The 24,720-nt window shown below is 41.0% G+C and overlaps 4 protein-coding genes across 4 annotated transcripts in view; 2 read left to right on the top strand and 2 right to left on the bottom strand.

Moving 5' to 3' along the window:
• Window positions 1–5,549, top strand: LOC135503695 (vesicular inhibitory amino acid transporter-like). The gene is made up of 2 exons (XM_064921843.1): window positions 1–802; window positions 1,688–5,549. The coding sequence occupies exons 1-2, from the start codon at window positions 407–409 to the stop codon at window positions 2,873–2,875; spliced, it is 1,584 nt and encodes a 527-aa protein (XP_064777915.1). The 5' UTR covers window positions 1–406; the 3' UTR covers window positions 2,876–5,549.
• A 3,818-nt stretch (window positions 5,550–9,367) lies between these two features.
• LOC135504608 (PRELI domain containing protein 3B-like) lies at window positions 9,368–16,918 on the bottom strand. The gene is made up of 6 exons (XM_064923326.1): window positions 16,790–16,918; window positions 14,022–14,190; window positions 13,365–13,454; window positions 11,784–11,854; window positions 11,548–11,650; window positions 9,368–11,412 (listed from the first exon to the last, which is right to left on the bottom strand). Exons 1-6 carry the CDS (start codon window positions 16,819–16,821, stop codon window positions 11,296–11,298), a joined length of 582 nt encoding a protein of 193 aa, XP_064779398.1. The 5' UTR covers window positions 16,822–16,918; the 3' UTR covers window positions 9,368–11,295.
• Window positions 16,919–21,078: 4,160 nt separating this feature from the next.
• On the top strand, window positions 21,079–22,550 carry LOC135504607 (ATP synthase subunit epsilon, mitochondrial-like). Its single transcript, XM_064923325.1, has 3 exons — window positions 21,079–21,192; window positions 21,533–21,657; window positions 22,023–22,550. Coding segments are annotated over exons 1-3 (159 nt in total). The 5' UTR covers window positions 21,079–21,160; the 3' UTR covers window positions 22,025–22,550.
• Window positions 22,551–22,739: 189 nt separating this feature from the next.
• Window positions 22,740–24,720, bottom strand: part of LOC135559361 (piezo-type mechanosensitive ion channel component 2-like) — a 29,970-nt gene continuing 27,989 nt past the window's right edge. The window contains exons 49-54 of the mRNA XM_064993528.1: window positions 24,616–24,708; window positions 24,359–24,528; window positions 24,017–24,133; window positions 23,722–23,801; window positions 23,292–23,520; window positions 22,740–23,100 (exon numbers count right to left, since the gene is read on the bottom strand). Coding sequence (XP_064849600.1) covers window positions 22,848–23,100; window positions 23,292–23,520; window positions 23,722–23,801; window positions 24,017–24,133; window positions 24,359–24,528; window positions 24,616–24,708 — 942 coding nt within the window. The 3' untranslated portion in view covers window positions 22,740–22,847. The remainder of the gene's footprint in view (window positions 23,101–23,291; window positions 23,521–23,721; window positions 23,802–24,016; window positions 24,134–24,358; window positions 24,529–24,615; window positions 24,709–24,720) is intronic.

Genomic DNA, 24,720 nt, shown 5'->3' with positions numbered 1-24,720 from the left:
GTCACGGCTATAGCAAAACTGAGCGCAACATCAAGACCAACACCGACAACTGCATGGAGAGGTCACAAACAGGGACATTCGATCACATTAAGCAACATGATCAATTTGAATGAGGAGGAATTGTTTTACTTCGTTTCTTCTGATGCCAAGAAAGTGACAGGAGGGATTTGAGAGTGACATGGATAATCAAGACCAACAGAAGGGATTTTAAACGACAGCCTGTGTGGATGTAACGGTTGGGCAGCCGTTAAGAGCAACGTCGATACGTCTTGGCAACAGGCATGATTATCTTTCTCTTACAGCAGCTGCAGCCAAAATAGCTCATAAGCACACTGCATGTATTTATTCAACAATTTTCAAATTTGATCCAATGAATATCTGAAGATTCACATTTGATCTCACAACAATGGCTCACTTAATTCGACACAAGATCGGCAACAAGCTGACCAATGCAGCCAACACAGTGTCCAATAAGTCTCAGGCCAAGGTCAGCGGAGTGTTCGCCAGACTGGGTTTCCAGGCCGCTACAGATGAAGAGGGTCTGGGGTTCGCGGACTGCGATGACTTGGACTATGACTACAGGCAGGGGATGCAGATGGACATCATGCAGGGCGACGAGGAAGGGGGAGAGATGGACGGAGGAGACGAGTTGATGGAGGGAGACAGCCACTACCAGAGAGATGGCACAGGCCCATCATCCTCCTCCATCAAGAACACTGGGGCGTGTAACGAGTTGGCATCAGAGGTCAAACCCAAAATTACGTCTTGGGAAGCGGGGTGGAACGTCACCAATGCCATTCAGGTAGAAATGCTTTGAAGAATGACATGAACATATTGTCACTACGTCAATGTAGGCCTTTTGTCAACAATCGCCTTGGAATATACGCCATTACATATCATTTCAGAGCACAATGCATTACGCTATATCATTCAGAAGACCCCAATCTCCATTCTACAAAAACCCGAAACAGACCTTTAAAACGACTATAATTTTTCATATTCACATGTAAAAATAGACTTTCATTTATTTCTTCCAGATAAATGAATTGTCATATTTTATGGCTTCTTATCTCAAAATCCCTCATTTAAAACGAGTGATTCCTATATATATATTATATATATTATATTATATATATATATTTAAACATAAACAATGGCATTTGCCTTCATTTCATCAGACGAGGATGTCAATTAAATACGAAGCATTTTGAGATTTTAAAGGAAAATAGGGATCTAATTCTAGATCGCCTATTTCCTATCAGTAAAAAACAGACCCAACTCCATTTGAAATGAATACAATTATTTGGATTAGCCTCAGGCACAACAAGGACCATTTCATTATTCTTGATAACATTTCACAGTGGATTATATAAAATAAATCCGGTCTTGGTGAGGAAATATCTTAGTTTTTACATTTTAAATTAATATCAACAAAAAATAAGCATCGTTTCAAATCAAATTCCAATTCTGAGCCTGCACGCTTAGTTGCCCGACAGATCTATACTTTTTTCTCTCAACTCCAATCGTTACATTTAGGTTTTCACACATATGATTATTCAAATAAATGCTGTTTGTTATAATTATGCAACTTTGAATGTCATTCATTTGTTGTATATGTGGGGCGGGGAGCCTGTCACTTCGATAAGACCATGACCATTACGACTCAACTGTGCTTGTGTATCCGCAGGGGATGTTCGTCCTTGGGTTACCCTACGCCATTCTTCACGGAGGATACCTCGGACTCTTTCTAATCATATTTGCCGCTGTTGTATGTTGTTACACCGGAAAGATTCTTATTGCGTGCCTGTATGAGGAGAACGAGGATGGAATTCTGGTGCGCGTGAGGGACTCCTACGTGGACATCGCCAACGCTTGCTGCCAGCCACGGTTCCCGTCTCTGGGCGGGCATATCGTTAACGTTGCTCAGATCATTGAGTTGGTCATGACCTGTATCCTGTACGTGGTGGTCAGTGGCAACCTGATGGTCAACAGCTTCCCCAATTTGCCGGTCTCGCAGAAGGCCTGGTCTGTAGTCGCCACGGCCGCCCTCTTGCCTTGCGCGTTCCTCAAGAGCCTCAAGGCTGTGTCTAAGTTCAGCTTGCTTTGCACTATCGCGCACTTCGTTATCAACATCCTGGTAATAGCCTACTGCCTCTCCAGAGCCCGCGATTGGGCCTGGGACAAAGTCAAATTCTATATTGATGTCAAGAAGTTCCCCATCTCCATTGGCATCATCGTCTTCAGCTACACGTCCCAGATCTTCCTGCCCTCGCTGGAGGGGAACATGCAGAGGCCAAGCGAGTTCCACTGCATGATGGACTGGACCCACATTGGAGCCTGCGTCCTGAAGGGCCTGTTCGCTCTGGTGGCCTACTTGACTTGGGCAGATGCCACCAAAGAGGTCATCACGGACAACCTGCCGTCCACCATCAGAGCGGTGGTCAACCTATTCCTTGTGGCTAAGGCCTTGCTGTCATATCCGCTGCCATTCTTCGCTGCTGTAGAGGTCCTGGAGAAGTCTTTTTTCCAGGATGGAGGGCGCGCCATATTCCCTGACTGTTATGGCCCGGGAGGAAGGATTAAATCCTGGGGACTGGGCCTCCGGTGCCTCCTGGTGGTGTTCACGTTGATCATGGCCATCTTTGTCCCTCACTTCGCACTCCTCATGGGCCTCACCGGGAGTCTTACCGGCGCCGGGTTGTGCTTCCTTCTCCCAGCTCTCTTTCATCTAAAGCTGATGTGGAGGAAACTTTTATGGCACCACGTGTTCTTTGACGTCGCCATATTTGTCATAGGGGGGATATGCAGCATTTCTGGTTGTATTCACTCAGTAGAAGGGCTCATCGAGGCATTCAAATATGGAGTCGAAGAATAAGAACGTTCTACCTCTGTAGCCCATACCTTAAATTTGGTCATACTCTCATCAATCATAGGCGCGTAATGACAGACTGATTGACAGCGCATAAGGGATACTGTGTAATTGTTTTACTTCGTTTTTTTTGTTTTGCCTTCTTGATGACAATGTGCAATAATCACATTTATAATCATAGTGTAGAGTATTCAGTGCTGAAATGTTGTGTTAACTAAGAAGGGGGTAATGCATCGTCCTTGGAGAATGGATCATCTCTGAAGCAGTGAATATCATGCAAGGTTCGATCAGGCAAGGTTATGTGAAAATGAGCTGTGCATAGGCCTCACTTATGTGTGGATGTGTTGATATCTGCATTGAGAATTAGTTTATTAGCGTTTTATTTTTGGTTTCTAGCTGCTAAATAATTAGATAATAATCACATGCCAGATCCAGTCGATTTAAAGATAAAACACGCTCGGGGCACCCACATGGGATGGAGCTATAGGATAAATGTAGTTGGTTAATCAAAATATTTCGATTAGTTTTCAACTGTACTTGGTTTTTGGTGTTTCAAGTGTCATTATGGATGAAGTGAATTATTGCAGTGCAAACCAGTGGCTCTAAATGTTTATATGAAACCATCTGTCTTCTGTAGTCTACCTATCTGTTGAACGTGAATTGTGCTTTCATTGAATTTATCATGACGTGTAAGGAAATAGTATGTGTTGAGTAAGCAGAGAAATTAATCGAATATTTTATGCGTTATGTTCATATCTTTGGATTCATTACATGTCTATAATTTGTGCACGCTCATGTTTGTGGGAAAAAATAATATATGGGTGATTAAAATCTATGTTTTTATGGATTAATATAGAAAGTTTGGAGGGTTTTCTGTAAAACGGTCAAATGGAAGCAGAGTCTGTGGATTAGGAAGGCTGTATGTTGTTGTGTGGAGGAGGATTCTGCTAATTATCACAGGCTCACTCACCTCATGCACATGTGCATTGTCTGCCTGTATGCTTAGACTCAGCATGCATTCAAATGTTCAACATTTACTTGAATCATGTTGTAGCCGTAACACACCATATATTTTATTGAACCTTTATTTAACTAGGCAAGTCTTACAAATTCTTATTTACAATGACGGGCTACCCCGGTCAAACCTTAACCCGGACGACGCTGGGCCGATTGTGCGCCGCCCTATGGGACTCCCAATCACGGCCGGTTGAGATACAGCCTCGAATCGAAACAGGGTCTGTAGTGACGCCTTTAGCACTGAGATGCGGTGCCTTAGACCGCTGCGCCAATCCGGATCCCATATATTAAGCATAACAAATATTATTTGAAATGACATTATTCTGCACTGTAAAAAGCACCACATCTTTAATTTCCTGATTTGCAATAGTAACAATTCTTCTCATAATGAGGATGTTCTGGTATGGGTCCCACATGACGCTTGTGAAAGTTCTGACGCTCTTGTAACTAGGGGTCAGTATTGGAAACTTTGGGGACCTCAGTGGAACAAAAATTAAAATACATAACCCCAGATAGCATATGATAGCAAAATGTGTAGAATTGCAGGAAATGAGCTTTACAACTGCAAACATTTCTCTCAAGCCTCACTGTACCTGACCACTCACCAAAGAGGATAGGTGTTCAACAGTTTCACTTTACAATGAAAAGGAAGCTATGATCCCATATTGATGTCACCTGTTAAATCCACTTCAATCAGTGTAGATGAAGGCGATTAGACAGGTTAAACAGGGATTTTTAAGCCTTGAGACAATGGAAACATGGATTGTGGGAGAGGGTGAATGGGCATAACAAAAGATTTAAGTGCCTTCGAACGGGGTATGGTGGTAGGTGCCAGGCGCACCGGTAGTAGTGTGTCAAGAACTGCAGCGCTGACGGGTTATTCATGCTCAAAAGTTTACCGTGTGTATCATGAATGGTATACCACCAAAAGGACATCAAGCCAACTTTAACACAAATGTGTGAAGCATTGGAGTCAACATGGGCCAATATCCGTGTGGAACACTTTCAACACCTTGTAGAGTCCATGCCCTGACGAATTGAGGCTGTTCTGTGTGCAAAAAGGTGTGCAACTCAATATAAGGAAGGTGTTCATTGTATAAATATCACATGATTTGATCGCAATTGAGTCCCAAATCAGAACTACAACCATCTAGACTTGAGCTAGGAATCAACTTAGGTAAATTCTTCATTGCATTTTACATGCCTTCAAAAAGTATTCACACCACTTGACTTTTGCCACATTTTGTTGTGTTACAGCCTGAATTTAACATGGATTAAATCGTTTTTTTGGCACTGGTTTACACACAATACCCCATAATGTCAAAGTGGAATTATGTTTTTTAATTATTTTTTTAAATAAAAGCTTTAATGTCTTGAGTCAATAAGTATTCAACCCCTTTGTTGAGACATGCCAAAATAAGTTCAGGAGTAAACATGTGCTTAACAAGTCACATAATAAGTTGCATGGACTCACTCTGTGTGCAATAATAGTGTTTAACATGATTTTTGAATGCATTCTTCTTCTCCAGATGTGGAAAGCTTTTGTTCCAAGACTCCCAGCAGTAATTGCTGCCAAAGGTGCTTCTATAAAGTATTGACTCTTATGTAAATTAGATATTTCTGTATTTCATTAACAATACATTTGCTAAAATTTCTAAAAACATTTTTTCACTTTGTCATTATGGGATATTGTGTGATGGGTGGGCTTTTTTATTTTAATTTAATCCGTTTTGAATTCAGGCTGTAGCACAACAAAATGTGGATTAAGTCAAGGGGTGTGCATACTTTCCAAATGCACTGGAAACAGCATATCTCTTATGCAAAACACTGATAACAACATTTTTTATTTGTGATCTGCTGAATATGGTTTTATTGTAACTAAAATGTTGTTCATGGCATTATAGGAAAGCAGTGCTATTTCAGAGGGACAACCCAGCTGGCACATAACGTTCTGAGAACCATATGTTTCTTAGAGCTTGGTGAGAACGTGGTTGTCCTATGGTTATTTTTGCATACAACCTTCCCACAACTTTCTCGGAATGGTGCAAGATAGTTGTTTGTCTGTGAAACATTTTCAGCACATTTAAGGAACTTAACAAAAATACATTATTTTCTTGGCATTTCATTACGTTAACAGAATGTTTCCTAAAAGTTCAAACATGGTTACATTTCATGCTCCAAGAACGTTCTCCAACTGGTTTGACATTAGGAATGCTCAAAAATATTTCAGAGAAGGTTAAGTAACAACATTCTTCTGTGGGAATTTCAGTACTTCAGCATAACGCTTCCTTATGGTTCTATTTAGAGTCATGTTCTGAAATGGTTCCAAAAACGTTAAGAAACAATATTCTTCTGTGGAAATTTCAGTTCTTCAGCATTACATTTCCTGCAGGTTTCCTCATGGTTCTATTTAAAGGATAATTCTGACACTTTATAACCAGGTTATTATGCTTTTAGTATAAGATTTGATACATTTTTATGTTTTATGGGTTTTCTTAGTCATACTGCACAATTCCTTGTTTTTGTTATTTTGAAGCTTCTTTATTGCGCTTGTCTACAACATATTACGATTCCAAGGGTGCGTATCTTCACCCATTATGCAATGCTCTGCCTCATTAGTCTGCAATTAGCTTAGCTAGCTGGCTATCAAGCCCAAATGAAGCTTAGCCCAACTGAAGCTTATGTCATAAGTTATGAGTGCATTTCACATTACTTTTGGGTTGTAAATATATTATAAATAATGCATGAATGTCACGCTAAATATATGTTAATATCATTGTCACCAATTAACTGTAATACACTCCGATAAATAATTTGATGATAGATACTAAGAAGGTAATTACACTAACCATAACACAGAGTTACAGTATCTAGCCAGTTAGCATGCTAGTTATCCTGACTGCTAAATCCGAAATAATAGTATTTGCAACAATAACAGCCAAGTTTCATCTTAGCAACTGTCTTATAAACAACAGTCCAAACAACATGAAACAGTAGGCCAAGCTAAATAGCTAAACCTGCTGTATCTGAAATAAAGTGTTTTCAACTATGACAGTGACTTTCCAAGCATCCATCCAACAACACTTAGATGCCTATTGGATATGGACAAAGCCATCGATGACATCACCCTGTTGTTTCCTATGAAAATGCTCAGTGGCACGTTTGATGATTAGGAAATGTAATTTCAGCGTGTCACCATCTTGCTACATGGAGGAGTTTTTGGAAACATTGCATGCACAGTTTGAGCGACTCTAGGAAGTGATGTTGCATGCTAGCCCAGTGCTGCCCCCTCTCAAGGAGTATCTCAAATTGAAGGCCAACCAAAGTACTGCAGGCTGCCATTAGCAACTAAATTGTCCTTATAACTTTGTATGTGTGTGATTTTAAAGTAATCGGTTCAAGGACATACACTACATGACCAAAAATATGTGGACACCTGCTCGTCAAACATTTCATTCTCATTCCAAAATCATGGTCATTAATATGGAGTTGGTCCACCTTTGCTGCTATAACACTTTCGTGGGAAGGCTATCCACTAAACATTGGAACATTGCTGCGGGGATTTGCTTCCATTCAGCCACAAGAGAATTAGTGAGGTCCGGCACTGATGTTGGGCAATTAGGCTTGGTTAGAAGCCGCCGTTCCAATTAAACCCAAAGGTGTTCGATGGGGTTGAGGTCAGGGCTCTGTGCAGGCCAGTCAAGTTCTTCCACACCATTCTCGACAAACCATTTCTGTATGTATCTAGCTTTGTTACAGGGGGCATTGTCATGCTGAAACAGGAAAGGGCCTTCTCCAAACTGTTGCCACATTGTTGGAAGCACAGAATTGTCGAGAATGTCATTTTATGCTGTAATGTTAAGATTTCCCTTCATTGGAACTAAGGGGCCTAGCCCAAACCATGAAAAACAGTCCCAGACCATTATTACTCCTCCAAACTTTACGGTTGGCACTACGCATTGGGGCAGCTAGCGTTCTCCTGGCATACGCAAACCCAGATTTGTCCGTCGGACTGCCAGATGGTGAAGCGTGATCCATCACTCCAGAGAACGCGTTTCCACTACTCCAGAATCCGATGACTTTCCACCACTCCAGCCGACGCTTGGCATTGCACATTGTGATCTTAGGCTTCTGTCCGGCTGCTCGGCCATGGAAATCTATTTCATGAAGCTACCGACGAACAATTCTTGTGATTGAGGATGACTGTTGTCGTCGTGTGCAAAGGGTCCCTGGTTCGAGCCCAGGTAGGGGCGAAGAGAGGGACGGAAGCTACACTGTTACATACAGTCAATGGTTGTTAGTCCAGGACTAGGCTTAATCTGTATCTGGGAAACTGGCCCTGCATGGATAAATAAAGAGATGCTAAATGTTGACATCACTCTTTTGCAGACCTGGAAAATGTTTTGAAGATGTCAGTGTTATCTAGACTGAGTGGGAAGTTCTGTAATGTGTGCAGGAATATAAGCACAACCCTAGTCCACTACAGTAGGCCTATTCATGTTCATATTGACCATATACAGTGGGGCAAAAAAGTATTTAGTCAGCCACCAATTGTGAAAGTTCACCCACTTAAAAAGATGAGAGAGGCCTGTAATTTTCATCATAGGTACACTTCAACTATGACAGACAAAATGAGAAAAAAATCCAGAAAATCACATTGTAGGATTTTTTAATGAATTTATTTGCAAATTATGGTGGAAAATAAGTAAAATACTTATATTCCACCATAATTTGCAAATAAATTCTTTAAAAACCCTACAATGTGATGTTCTGGATTTTCTTTTCTAATTTTGTCTGTCATAGTTGAAGTGTACCTATGATGAAAATTACAGGCCTCATCTTTTTAAGTGGGAGAACTTGCACAATTGGTGGCTGACTAAATACGGTACATCGTCAAATCACATCATCATGAAATTACTTTACCCTACAAAACCATTGTGTAAGCCTAGGCCTAATAACTGGCCTGCTGAAATAGTTACCCTGAACCATTGACTTTCATTTGTGGCAGGCAAACTGGAGGGCATTGCTTTACCCACCATGCATTACATGGTTAACCCTATGCTGAAGGTCCAGCAGGTTTGTATCTCAGTCTTAATATCTATTAGTGTATATTTTTAAACAATTATTCTATATTTGATAGTAGTTTGATAGACTGTAGGCTGGGAAATGTGTAATCATGTTTAAAGTACCTGTCCAGTGTTTCCAGATTTATGAATTATGACTTAACCTATAATTACTTACAATATGAGTGAAATAGTTTTCCTTAAAAAAAGATGTTAAAATATGTTAAAAGGAGATTGTGTTGGAATTGTGTGGGCGTACCAACAGAATATGAGCATTTACGATCCTAAAAAAATATTCATGTGAGTAGACCACTGATTGGTCTAAGAAATTCCAGCCTTTAGCTATGGCCATGTAAGAGTAAAAATAGCTGTTCAAACTTTTAGTACTTGCCCACATGATCACATCTAAGACACCCTGTTCATGAAACAATAACATTTTATTGAGATCATTTCAGTGTTAAGTACTTCTGTTTGACATTCTCGGAATGTGTACTCATATATAGCCATTGTTTTCAAATGTTCCGCGCATGACACTTCATTCCTGAAACAAGTGACTGATATCTGGAGTGCCACTCAGACTTCACCCAACATCAATGCAACAGTAACAATAGTTTTTAAAAGGGAGTTTGGGATGTTAAAGGGGAGTATCTGAATAGGCATATGTAGAACTGATTCTATGACATAATAACGCTGCATTCATAACCAAGTGGGAAGGTGGTATTTACCAGATACGACTGTGAAAAAAATCCACTTGAAACTGCCACAACTGGTAATTACTAGTGGGGAACTGTCATCCTCGAGCACCTTCTCCGACATGCTGACCTCTGACATTGCCTACTAAGGAAATTACCTCGATAACAGCATTTTCTTCCTTAAAATGCCACAATGTTTTTTTTAACACCAATTTGTTTATATGACAGATGTTAGTTTGTGGTTGACACAGCTTGTTGGCCATTAGCCAATCTGCGTTTCTCAAAGCATGTGAATGCATCCAACACATGACTTTACAATGGGTAATTACTACCGAACCCAACAAATGTCACTGCTGGAGGGAGGAGACTGGTGAGATGAACCACTGCAGTAGGTTACACCACTAAGAGCTTATAAAAACACAAATACTGTCATATGACACCAAATGAGGGGGAAGAAACAATCCTGGTAGGATCACAAATGTGATGTTTGTTTTACTTATACTATGATATTGTACAAAATGGGTTGTTATAGACTGCAGAGTTAAAAACCAACAGTCACTCCTGTCCAATGATCCCGAACATACCCCGTCGTAGTGGCCACCGTTAACATTCACTGACTACACCCAACACTACAGGGCCAATATTCATAAGGTTGTGGAAATCACATACTGTTGTAACTGTTGAGAACCATTTGGGAGAATTTAGCAAATATATCCACACTTCTGAACATAGTGAATACAATGGTGGTACTCTTGTTACTTGGTAATAATACGTGCAATAACAATGAGTTAAAGTAATTAAAATTCACGTTTTCATTACTGAATATATAACAGTAACTTTACAACACCCCACCAAACAGACCCACAAACATAATTAGTTTCTCTTCTCAGTAAGTTAATTGTTCCCTGAAAATGACTACTAGCCTATTCATGGTTGTAAGTGCATGGCTGGCATAGGCAACATAGAATGATGTTCAATTGAAACTTCAAGTGCCAGAGAGGAAACCAGATCAGTGCAGAATAACAATAAGAGGGCAGGAGGAGAATAAATAAACCTGATGACCTGTAGGCACGGTGTGATTCAAAATGTTAGAAGACCAGAAATCCCATGAGCCTCGAATGCAACCCGGTTCAACCCTGTTTACTGCTGCGTTCATAACCAAGTGGGAAGTCAGAATATGCCACATTGGACTTGGAAAAAGCCACCTGAAAGGCTGGTAATTACTAGTGGGAAACAATCCACAGTGACAATCAAATGCAACATTTATATAAATGAATCTATTAATATGGCTTTTGAATACTATAATATGTATGCAAACATGATAGCATTACTTTTAGTTTAAGGTTTACGCAGCTTGTTTGCCATTAGGCTTTTCTCAAATTCAAAGCATGTGAATGCATCCAACTAGTATTTAAGACCTCACAACTGGTACATTCCCACCTCCCATTTGGTTACGAACGCAGCATGCCATCATCAGCTTCACTGTGTACCCAACAGTGTGTAACCCTGGTTGTATGGGCAGTCCGCTGAGGGAAGGATGTGTTCTTGTGATAGAAAATGAGTGGCCCAATACAGGAGGTGGCTGTGCTGGCAGATTAGGGGGAGGTCTCCCTTTTCAGGGAAAATGTCTGAGTTCCATTGAGATGGCGGCTGATCATTTCTCTGCGACTGCAGCTGCCATGGGGATGCGGATTGTGGCCTGTGCCGTAGCTGCCAGCTCCTCGATCTCTGTGTTTAACCGCCTGATGACCCACTCCATCGCCTCTCGTCCCTGAACAAAATACCAAACACACATGGGGAAGTTAAGGGCTGAAACAAGGCCATACATGGATGAAATTATGAGATGAAACACTATTTTCATTCAAATATTCCATCCAGGCTGCAGGTGTAAAGTGAGAGGACTTACTTTGCCTGCGTTTGCCGAGATGGTTTTGGCCATGAGCCCTTCCAGGTAACTGCTCAGACTAATTCCTTTCACAGAGATAAGTGCCTCTTGTGTCAGTATGGTCCTAAACATAAGAACAAACAGAAGAAAAAAACAAGTTGAGATGTGAAACTCAAACCTATTTATCAATTTTGCTGTAATTAACCTTTAAAATCAACCCATTAAAAAAAAGGTAGATATATATATATCTATCTTACTTTTCGGGATCCTGCGGATGTGGCCTGTATGTTAACTTCTCGTCCACAGATACTATGTTAGTACATGAAATCTGAAAGCAGAGGAAAGTGCATCAATGTCAGTTTACAGGGCTAAAGCTGGAGTTACCTACAATATCCATAAATGTACACTGAACAAACAAATGCAACAGGTAAAGTGCTGGTCCCATTTTTCATGTGCTGAAATAAAAGATCCACAAGCACAAAGACTATCCCTCAAATGTGGTGTGCAAATTTATTTACATCCCTGTTAGTGAGTATTTCTCATTTGCCAAAATCATCCAGCCACCTGACAGGTGTGGCATATTATGAAACTGTTTAAACAGCATTATCATTACACAGGTGGACCTTGTACTGGGGACAGAATGCCACAGACGTTTCAAGTTGAGGGGGTGTGCAATCGGCATGCTGACTGCAGGAATGTCCACCAGAGCTATTGCCAGAGAATTTAACGTTAATTTATCTACCATAAGCAATCAACATCGTTTTAGAGAATTTGGTAGTACGTCCAACTAGCCTCAACTGCAGACCATGTGTAACCACGCCAGCCCAGGACCTCCACATCCAGCTTCTTCAACTGCGGGATCATCTTGAGACTAGTCACACGGACAGCTGATGAAACGGGTTTGCTGAAGCGAAAAATTTCAGCACAAACTGTCAGAAACCGTCCCAGGGAATCTCATCTGTGTGAATGTCGTCCTCACCAGGGTCTTGACCTGACTGAAGTTCGGCATCGTAACCGACCTCAGTGGGCAAATGCTCACCTTCAATGGCCACTGATATGCTGGAGAAGTGTGCTTCTCACCTCTTGAATACCAATTTCAACTGTACCGGGCAGATGGCGTGTATGGCGTTGTGTGGGCGGGTGGTTTGCTGATATCAACATTGTTGAAGAGAGTGCCCCATGGTGGCGGAGGGGTTATGGTATTGGCAGGTATAAGCTATGCAAACAATTGCCTTTTATTGATGGCAATTTGAATGCACAGAGATACCGTGACGAGATCCTGAGGCCCATTGTCATTGCATTCATCCACCGCCTCATGGTTCAGCCTGATAATGCACAGCCCCATATCGCAAGGATCTGTACACAATTCCCGGAAGTTGTAAATGTCCCAGTTCTTCCATGGCCTGCATACTCACCAGACATGTCACCCATTGAGCATATTTGGGATGCTCTGGATCGACATGTACAACAGCGTGTTCAAGTTCCTGCCAATATCCAGCAACTTGGCACAACCATTGAAGAGCGGGACAAGATTACACTGGCCACAATCAACAGCCTAATCAACTTTATTCAAAGGAGATGTGTTGCACTGCATGAAGTAAATGGGTCACACCAGATACGGACTGGTTTTCTGATCCACGCCACTACCTTTAAGATGTGACCAACAGATGCATATGTGTATTCCCAGTCATGTGAAATTCATAGATTAGGGCCTAATAATTGAATTTCAATTGACTGATTTCCTTATATAAACTGTAACTCCGTAAAATCTTTGAAATTGTTGCATGTTGCGTTTATATTATTGTTCAGTATACATCCGATAATAGGTTTGAACTCACATTTGTAGATTGCAGCTCAAAAGTCTTTTCCTTGGGGTCCACCAACGAATGTTCCTGGATGTATGTGTTGGTTCGTGTTATACCAATGAGCTGGGATAAAAAAAATAAAACCACTGTCAGTGACATGTTTGACATCAATGACAAAACAATACATCCTCAGATCTGTTGATTCACAAGTTAATGTTTAAGAAACATTTACCCAATAACTTCATGCGGTCTTGATTACACAACACCAGCCTGAACCGTCTAGCTGAGACAACCTTCAGTAAAAGGTCTAGCAGAGCTGAGGTCATGGCAGTGTGCAATCATGTAACTACCACAGAGCTGTACAGACAGCCAACTGTTCTGAGCATTACCCACTTCACTGGAATGAGCATCATTCAATATTTTGTCTTGTCTAACAGCAAGCCTACACATACTGACTAAGCCCCTGAAATAAACCTGACTGCTTCGATTGAATTTGTCATCATTAGTACACTCAACTTCTGATAAAAGCAATGGATTTGGATTGTTGTGTGTGCAGAAAAGTATATCAATATCTACAGCAGTGAGAAGACAATGTATCCTCATTGGGACTGGTGACCTGCAATGCACTCATCAGGATAATCATATCAGCGGCAATATTGGAGACAGGAATCCAGTGTGCTGAGGACTTACAGTCTTGGCCAAGGAGGGCAGTCCCCATTCTGTGCTGAGCAGTCTGTTGCTGTATAGCCGGCCCTGTGTGTCCACATGTCTGTTCAACACATCCACCCCTACCACGCCTGGGTTCATTGGGTTGGGATACTTCTGCATTGCTGCCTTGGTCACAGTCTCCCACGGGTGGCTGTGTGTGTGTGTGTGGGGGGGGGGGGGACACAGACAAGACAGGAAATCAATGACTGTAATACTATCATAATGTGTGCATTTCATAATCTTATCACGTGGACATCATGGCATGCTCCAAAATAAATTCATTTGAAAACCTGTCCTGACATTTATCTGACTAAACTTCACGGTGAAGGACGTTTCTGATGAACTCAGACGACTGAGTGGAGTAGAGACCAGGCTTAGGGGAATTCAGCTCTGATTAGTGATTAGCCCAAGGTCAATACTTACATATTAAAAACATATTATGACACATTTACCTTGTACCCATGTTTGTTCTCTGTAGTTGCATGCCTTTGTTTGCTATAATCCATACTTTATCCATAAATGTTAATCAAATACAACCATCGACTGTTTCCTTGTTGAGATTCAAGTGACATGTGCATTTGCCCTGAGCAGTCATCTTCAAGCAAAAGCAAAGAGCAAACCACCAATGGTTGTATTTGTTTAATGTTTATTTAAAAAGTAAGGATTTCAGCAATCAAACAGACACAGAACTAGAGGACAAACATACGTACAAGGTAAGCGTTTCAGAATTAGCTTTTTTATTTTATTTATTTAAGTATTGACCTTGGGCGAATTGATGTAGTTGGAGCTGAATTCCACAAAGCCTGGTGTCTGCTCCACTCCATTGGTGGAATTAATCAGAAACGTCCGTCACCATGGAGTAGTTTCGCCAGCAAGACATTATACTGTGGGACATGGATTTGGAAATATTCATTATGGGTTCAGTAATACAAGTAAATGTACTTGATTTGACCTTGACCATGTATCCTTTTTAATGTACAATAGCAGCTTTGTTTACAAATCGCATGCTCGGTTTCCATCTAATTTATGCAAATATTCTAAAATGTGCATTTTCCCACCAGAGATGAGTGTCCATCAAATTGACTTGATGCAGATAAAAAGCTGTGCGTGATGACGTAGTGCAAATACACATGCGTTTTGCAGTTAAATTTCCATGTACAGAATAAAAAAACAAGTTAAATGGGCTTTGCATTTTCTACTCTATTGATGGTTCTCACAACAAAATAATGGTGTTATATAGCAAGTGTTGGTATTAGCAGGTGCACTCTAGCCAACAGGTTGCAGATGTAGGCTGGCCTACCCACACTATGATGAGATAATGGACAAAAGAGCAAGATTATTTTTATTTGTCAAACAGGAAGCCAAGCATCGATGATCATGTCACCAGAATAAGACCAACAATATTTATTGGAAATGAGCATCAATTGAGCACAACATTTGGCACTTTTTCAAACTTGTGAAGTTCTTCCTAACTTATTTTAACTGCATGCTTTCCCGACTAGTCGTTGTGGGAGGACCACACATTGTCGCATGACTCCAAGTTCTTTGATATTATATCAATATTTCTCACAATTACTTTTAAAGATACGGTAGACAAGGTGGGATCTCTTTGTATTTTGTCAACATTTGGAAAGTTTACAGACAAAATGTTGCAATCAGTCTAGTAATAAAAAATATAAAAAAGACATGTACTTGACTCGCATAAAATGGTAGGATGGAAACCTGGTTAGAGGTATAAAATCCCCAGAGTATTAAACCCTGGTTATTGGGACATAAGAACCATGATCCCACCATTGTGCCTCCAGTACAGTAGGTAGCTAGCTAGCTGGAATTAGAACGCCCTTTATTCGAGTCTCAGAGTGAATGCCTGTTTTAAAAAAAAAACATCTAACAGCAGCCAAAGTGAAATGTTATGGCCTTTAACCGGGGAAGCGACAGTGGATCCGTCCTTTAATCACGCGTTCTCAGAAAGCACTGGGACGATTGAGGAAACTTGTGAACAATATTACACCGATTGGCCCAAGGTGGGAGCTAGTAATTAGCTTAAATGTGTTAGTGTGACTATCTCAATTGGCCCGAGGGGTTGCGCTGCATCGTCCGCGGGTTACGCCATGTTTACTGTTGCCATATTTTAGCTTGTTGGCTTGGACTTGGACTGTTGCCCTTCTTATTATACCTCAGTGACCGTTACGTAATGAGAGAAACACCTTTAACGCCATTTCTATACGGCTACGTCCGGAAGTGACTTTTTCCATGGTAGGTTACGAGAACATAATGAATTCGCAAGTTCGACCACTGCTGGATACTTCGACTGGAATGCATTGACATAGTAAATTAGCTACTTGTAATGTGGCTAACTAGCAGCGTTAGCTAACTAGCTAGTATTATTTGGTTAGTTAAAAATACTGTTTAGTAACGTTAATATAATTATGGCTGCCTGTTTTCTCGATAGCCATTCGTAGAACAATAGCTAGCAATAACAATAGACAGAGTTTGATGTGTTGGCTGGCCAAGTAGCTTGTTTATAACTAGCTAGCTACAACGTTAGATGCTCTAACACTCACTAATTTGTATTGGCAGCAGACTAGCGTTAGCTGGCTAAAGTCAAAGAGTTAACGTTGGCCGGTTGGGAACCTAGCTACCACTACCAGCGCTAGCATGCTACAAACTTAAATACGCTAGCAAGATAACGTAATATCAAGCGTATTTAAAATAAGCACTTTATAAATCCTTATTAATAATTTACTCACTTGAATATGTGTTCGGAGGTCCAGATCTTCATGTTTTACACCGTTTTGTCAGGGCTTGCGAGTCGGCCACTTACGACAGCTTGACCTCAGCTGTGAAGGAAACGACGTTGCCCACTAGTGGAAAAATTATGGTCCGTCCCCCTCCACCCACTTCTATAAAAAAATGATCAACCAATCAGAGAAAAACATGACCGAGTACACTTGTACTGGAATTTCTGACGCGTATTTATGAGTAAGAATTTCTCGTACATATCGTGAAAGGCTGTGCCTACCATATTTAACGGGCTGTCAATCAAATACAAATATTTGGAGAATGTTGAGACACAGAACAATGGGTTAGTTATATATTTTAAAATTGGTTAAGAGATATTAAAGGAGGAGATAGGGATCCCATTGGTCAATGAATGGAGGAATGTATAGCACCCCATCCAGCAGACTGTCGACCAATCGCGTTCACGTTGTCATGCTGCGTGACGCGGTTGCTAAACTCATCCTCACGAAATGCCTTGTCAAAGGTAGGGTGTAAATCGAGAAACCTGCCTATTTTCTTCGAAAGTACATAATATCGCGATTCCAAAGCTATATGATATTACAGAAAACAAGCTAATTATCTGAAGTCTCTGAAAGGATGTGTAATGTTGTACTTTTTGTTGACGAAAACATTCGTCTTCGTTGATGTTTAACTGCGGTTGGCATCCAATATGTTGCATTACCGCCCCCAATTTAGATCCATTACACGTTGATGCAAAATGGGAACCCACTGTTCCTAGGCTGTCATTGTAAATAAGAATTTGTTCTTAACTGGACTTGCCTAGTTAAATAATGGTTAAATAATTTTTTTTAAAGTATCGAATACATTGCAAGTTGAGGGGTTTTCACAACAGTAGCCGGGCTATAAAAAGTATATTGTCTTGCTAATAGGAAACATTTGCATGATGGGCTACATTCTTTATTGTAACCACAATGTCACACATAATTTGTATCTACCTTTCCAATTACTTTTAGAGTTTGGGATTTACAAATGTGCGCTTTTAATTATTAGTTACATTGTTTTAGTAGTTCGAACGTTCTTTAAATTGTTGGACAGCATCGTGAAGGCCCAGCAGCGCCTCTTCAACCTCAGGAGGCTGAAGAAATTCGGCTTGTCACCAAAATCACTCACAAACTTCTACAGAGGCACAATCGAGAGCATCCTGGCGGGCTGTATCACCGCCTGGTACGGCAACTGCTCCGCCCTCAACCGTAAGGCTCTCCAGAGGGTAGTGAGGTCTGCACAACGCATCATCGGGGGCAAACTACCTGCCCTCCAGGACACCTACACCACCCGATGTTACAGGAAGGCCATAAAGTTCATCAAGGACAACACCCACCCGAGCCACTGCCTGTTCACCCCGCTATCATCCAGAAGGCGAGGTCAGTACAGGTGCATCAAAGCTGGGACCGAGAGACTGAAAAACAGCTTCTATCTCAAGGCCATCAGACTGTTAAACAGCCACCACTAACATTGAGGGGCTGCTGCCTACACACTGACACTGACTCAACTCCAGCCACTTTAATAATGGGAATTGATGGGAAATGTTGTAAATATATCACTAGCCACTTTAAACAATGCTACCTTATATAATGTTACTTACCCTACATTTTTCATCTCATATGCATACCTATATACTGTACACTATATCATCGACTGCATCCTTATGTAATACATGTATCACTAGCCACTTTAACTATGCCACTTTGTTTACATACTCATCTCACATGTATATACTGTACTCGATACCATCTACTGTATCTTGCCTATGCTGCTCTGTACCATCACTCATTCATATATCCTTATGTACATATTCTTTATCCCCTTACACTGTGTATAAGACAGTAGATTAGGAATTGTTAGTTAGATTACATGTTGGTTATTACTGCATTGTCGGAACTAGAAGCACAAGCATTTCGCTACACTCGCATTAACATCTGCTAACCATGTGTATGTGACAAATAAAATTTGATTTGATTTTAAAGTTGGATGCTAAATATTTGACCAGTTGCAATTGTAAGTAGGCCTAATAAAAAAAGTACTTATATTAGGCTGTTAAGCCTCATAGCTTAATTCAGCCAGTTAATTAAGTTATTTTGTATAGGTCTCGGCTCCATCTCCATCTGTTGGTGTGCAACACTTGCATAACAAGTTAGCTTGATTTTCAGCACCAGCCACTATTCACCTGATTACGCTGCGGTTGCCTCCAGTAAGAACAAATTCTTATTTACAATGAAGGCCTACCCCGACCAAACCCGGATGACGCTAAACCAATTGTGCGTCGCTCTATGGTACTCCCAACCACGGTAGGATGCAGCCTGATTTCAAACTAGGGACTGTTGTAAAGCCTCTTGCACGGAGAAGCAGTGCCTTAAACCGACCGCTGTGCCACTCGGGAGCCACGACCAATATATACAGTCGAAGTCGGAAGTTTACATACACCTTAGCCAAATACATTTAAACTGAGTTTCACAATTTCGGACAGTCAATCCAAGTAAAAATTCCCTGTCTTAGGTCAGTTAGGATCACCACTTTATTTTAAGAATGTGAAATGTTAGAATATAGACGATTTCTTTCAACTTTTATTTATTTCATCACATTCCCAGTGGGTCAGACGTTTACATACACTCAATTGGTATTTGGTAGCATCTCCTTTAAATTGTTTAACTTGGGTCAAACTTTTTAGGTAGCCTTCCACAAGCTTCCCACAATAAATTGGGTGAATTTTGGCCCATTCCCATTCCTCCTGACAGAGCTGGTGTAACTGAGTCAGGTTTGTTACCCTGACCCAAGGTGTTTGTACTTGCGTATTATTGTTTGTACAGCTGAACGTGGTACCTTCAGGTGTTTGGAAATTGCTCCCAAGGATAAACTAGACTTGTGGAGGTCTACAATTTTTTTTTCTGTGGTCTTGGCTGATTTATTTTGATTTTCCCCATGAGGTCATGCAAAGAAGCACTGAGTTTGAAGGTCAGCCTTGAAATACGTCCAGAGGTACACCTCCAATTGACTCAAATGATGTCAATTAGCCTATCAGAAGCTTCTAAAGCCATGACATAATTTTGAATTTTCCAAGCTGTTTAAAGGCACAGTCAACTTAGTGTATGTAAACTTCTGACCCACTGGAATTGTGATATAGTGAATTATAAGTGAAATAATCTGTCTGTAAACAATTGTTGGAAAAACTAACCAATTTGCCAAATCTATAGTTTGTTAACAAGAAATTTGTGGATTGGTTGAAAAACGAGTTTTAATGACTGCAACCTAAGTGTATGTAAACTTCCGAATTCAACTGTGTATATATAAAAAAAAATTCTCAGAACATTAACCGTGTGTAGGTAGATAAGTGTGTAGGTAGATGTGGAAAGATAGATACATTATTTGTTGCAAGTTGGGGGGGAGTTCACACCAAGCACAGATATTAGAAGATTCTATAGTAAAGGCTGAATAGTCTATTGTTCAGCTAATAGCCCATCCTGCTACGCTTGTGAAAAACTAATAATAATACTTCTTCCCCTTTCCACATGTTAAAGATTCCAGTTAATTAAGTGTTTTTCACCACAATCAGCCCCAACCCCAATGAATACATTTGGGGACAGTCAATAGCGTGCTGGACTTCAGGCTAGAAAACTGCTTGCTGCTTGTTTCGTTACATTATTATGCCTGTCTCAGAGCAAATAGCCTGGATTGTTACTCCCATCTCGTTCCTCACTCTCTTCCACACATCATTCAGTACACTTGTGGGGCATGCTGGCAGGATGTACTGTTTTTTTATTCTGTATATATTAATTACAAATCAGCCTTTACTTAAATCATGTTTCTCGTCTATTGCATAGTTACAATGTGTAATCCTTTTAAAAATTTAACTAGACAAGTCAGTGAAGAAAAAAATCTTATTTTCAGTAACAGCCTAGGAACAGTGGGTTAACTGCCTTGTTCAGGGGTAGAACGACAGCTTCTTACCTTGTCAGCTTGGGGATTTGATCTTGTGACCTTTCAGTTACAAGTCCAACACTCTAACCACAAGGCTACCTGCCACCATTGATGGGGGAGGAGTGGTAAACACTGTTGAAGTGTATAATTGTAATACATACAGTTGAAGGCAGAAGTTTGTTTTTAACTGACTTGCCTAGTTAAATAAAGATTCACTAATAAAAGACAATCATTTAATGTTGGTAGGCCGTGAATGGCATCACACACCAGTACAGTAGGTGGCGGTATATGCACTTAAAAATTGGATGCGATCCGCCAACCAAATCCCCAAAAAGAAGACGGGTCTACGCTAACGACGTCATCACGCACATTTCCGAGTTGTCCTTGAACGAAACATCGCTGGCAAAATGGTTGCATACTGGAGACAAGCTGGCCTTAGGTAAATGTATTGTATATTTAACACAATATTACATTTTGCTTGTATTCTGATTGTAAGGTGATGCACTTAAATTATGTAGTTACTAAATTGCATATTTGCTTGAGAGCTCTGGTGTGATGGATATGACTATCCAGCTAGCCGGAATGCTAACACGTTCAATGAACTTGACAAGCTAACTAAAATGTTTCCCGTGAGTTATATCAATTGTCTTAATTGGTGTGGTACCACTTTTTGTTATACGTATCATCGTGGTTTAAGAACACATGACAATGAATTAATTATAATTCAGATGCTAGCCTCGGCATGTTGGCTAAAGTGTGATTATCTGTGTCCTCTGCAGCTACATTCGCTTCTCTGCGATCTGCGCAAGTGCAGTGCGTGCGGCACTGAAACCCCAGTTCAAAGTCGAGGCACTGAAGGTTGCCGAGTCCAGCGTCAAAGTCTACGTACCAAAGGCTGTAGCATGTAAGTGTTGAAAAGACAAATCAGAAATCACTACAGTATTGGGGATAAAAGGTAGGGATGCTGGACCTCATTTCATCTACCACCCACTAACCATCACACCATATTGCCTCATCTGCTCTTGCTATCACACCTGATATTGTTTTTGTACTTACTGCAGCTGCCAAGTAAGGATGTCAAGTATTTGTCATTACCATAGACGTTGAACACTACAGAACTGCAGATTATCAACACACCTTAATGCCCATAGTGGGACAATATCAGATTGTCTATGGTCATTACTCTGATAATCTGTAGTTCTCAACAAATAGCGAGCTACCATCTCTAGTTTCTGAGATCAGTTTAACTTGACACACTTTATCTTGCAGGATCTGAGTACGTCATCATGTAATGGATGTTCTTCGGGACCAAGAGGATTTGTCATTGTCCCGGCCAACATATCTTTGTGATGGATGACAACGCAAGGGTTACATCTAGATTTGTCGAGAGATGGAAAACTTAACAGAATTGATTTTTCTCCTTTAATTTGTAATTAAGAAAATGAAATAAAACTCCCATCTAAAAATAATTGTCTGCTAGATTAACTCATGCCTTATCTGGCAATATTAACTGTGAACATGTGTAAAAGTAGGCTAAAAGCTCTGAACTTGGCCTTGTAGTTCAAATATTTTATTCATTGAATTAAATACTGTACATGAACTACAGTGTGAAATGAGAATGAATACTTTTAGATAAGCTTTTCAGTGGAATGAAACAGGGTCGTGTTCAGTGTGTAAAGTTACAGAATGTTGAGAGAGAAGCAGGTCTGTTCTACATAATGTATTTCTATCAGCTTTATACAAAACATCTATGATGTTGCAACTAAACTTAAATTAAATTGTTTAACATTTGGAACACTTCTGATTGGCCTATGGTCTTTCGTTGTAAAATCATAAGTCACTGAAAAATGCATGCATTGTGCAGGAGTACAATCAAAAGTGCAACTCCAGGGGTGTATTCATTACATCTTGCAATGGAAGCTGTTTGGTTCTTAAACGAAACAGGGAGGGACCTACCTGAATTTGTCCAATAGAAACTAGTTTGTTACAAAACTTGAGTGAACGGTTTCTGTTGCAAAATCGGCATGATGAATACACCCTAGATAAGAACCAAAAGCCAAATCGTCCTCTTCATAACAAATGTCATCATGCTCTCTAGTCGCTCTTCTCTCTGGTAATCTTGATCATGGTCTCCGGTGAACGATACAGGAAGATGAGCTTCTCAAACAGTGTTTCCTCCAGCTCCATCTCGCCAGTCTCTCGCACAACAAAGATGTCCGTGCAGAGCTTCAACACCCGATCCACACACGGCAGCTCCTCAAACATAATTGAGCGGGATATCCCATTGAAGAACTCCCTGACAAACTTCCCGACGACCAGCACCACAGACATGTACAGGCCCACGATTCTGCCGTAGCAAGGTGGAATCAGGTTGAAGGTCGAGGCCAGGCAAGCAACATTATCATATGGCATTCCATGGAAAAGGGCAGAAAGAGACTTTTATTTAGCAGTGAGAACAAATCAAGTTAAAGGGATAGTCCTCTCAGAATGTAAATGGCTCCTGGGGAAGCATTGCACAGGTTTTGTTTTTTAACTTACCCCTGTCCTGCAAGAGCATCCAGGCTGGGGGGACTGACTTTGTCGTTGAACACCACTATCTCAATCTTGTGGCAGCTGCTCTGGACGTGCCCCTGTCCAGGAGTGCATTCCTGCACTATCCACCACTGACCCCCCTCTGCACTTCCATTGTCTTCTGCGCGCTGTAGTTTGATGGACAGGGGCAAGAAGAAGGCAAAAGTCTGTAGGTCCTCAGGGCGATCCGAGTGTTCTGCGGTGTTAGATGGGACAGGGAAGATTTGAATCAAACGAGAAGCAGAGACCATGACATTTTTAAGATCCCATAGTAATACACTCATCTGCATTTGTTATGTTGATGTTCTATACCAGGGGTATTGAAGTCTTACCATAAGAGGTCCAGAGTTGAGTTTGAGGGTTCTATACAGTATGATGGTTGAATAGTGTCACTAACCTACTTTCAGGCGGGTGGCCATATTGGACACAGGTCCTCCGGAACCTCTGAGGAACTTGGGCAGGAGAGACTCAATGATCCTATCAGAGAGAATGAATGAGAGTTGTTGAGCATATCAACACCAATATATAATAACCGTTGTGATCGTCTCTTATAGTTGGGGTTATTCTGAATGTAATAAGTTCCTTTACATCTAGCTTTCAGAGTTAAGGTTATGTTATTGATTTAATGTGACTGTGCCTGTGAATTCCAATAACATTTGATGATACAGTGAGAGTGCTGTGATGAGACTCACACAGAGTCGCTGCGTGTCCCTTTGAGCATCTGAACTATCTGATCCCTCAGGGTCCGGTCCTCATACTTCACAGTGTGTTCCCCCATGGTCTCCACGTTCATCGACAGAGACGCATTCCTTGGGAGGAGGGGCACATGTACAAACTCAGAGTGATATCACTCACTCACTGGTTACGTCTAGTTGTTTATGGCTGTATCATATGGTGTATGTTTATTTCACCAATCATACGGTCTTGGCAGTTAAACAAAGTCAAAAAAGAGCCTCAACAGTGTTACACCCTGTTCACGTATAACCAACCCAGAGCCCTATCTAACGCTTGTTCGTAGCTGGTCCTGCATGTACCTGAGGAGTACCCATCGCAGGGTGATGTAGATATGGGTGGAGTTGCTGAGTTCATGGATCATAGCGTCACGGCTGGCAGGGCTGATGCTCCACAGCAGACTGGCATCACTCTTGATCTTTGCAATGACAATGTCCTCAGCCATGTAGTTCCCAAGGAACTGCATAGCTGACTAGGAGAGAATGAGAGGTAGAGAGAGAGGAGTACGTCAGAGGTCCTCAAACTTGCAACTTGTTGTAGCGAGATGGAGAACACTTACTGGGTGAGTGGCATAGAGGTTGTTGAGCCGGTTGAGGCCTGCAACTGAGTATGGCACCAGGTTCTGCTCCTGGGCGCTCATTGTGAACATTGGCTGTGAGAAACA

The sequence above is a fragment of the Oncorhynchus masou genome, chromosome 18, assembly GCF_036934945.1.
Source record: "Oncorhynchus masou masou isolate Uvic2021 chromosome 18, UVic_Omas_1.1, whole genome shotgun sequence".
Lineage (NCBI taxonomy): Eukaryota > Metazoa > Chordata > Actinopteri > Salmoniformes > Salmonidae > Oncorhynchus > Oncorhynchus masou.
This window is presented reverse-complemented; position numbering and strand designations above follow the sequence as displayed.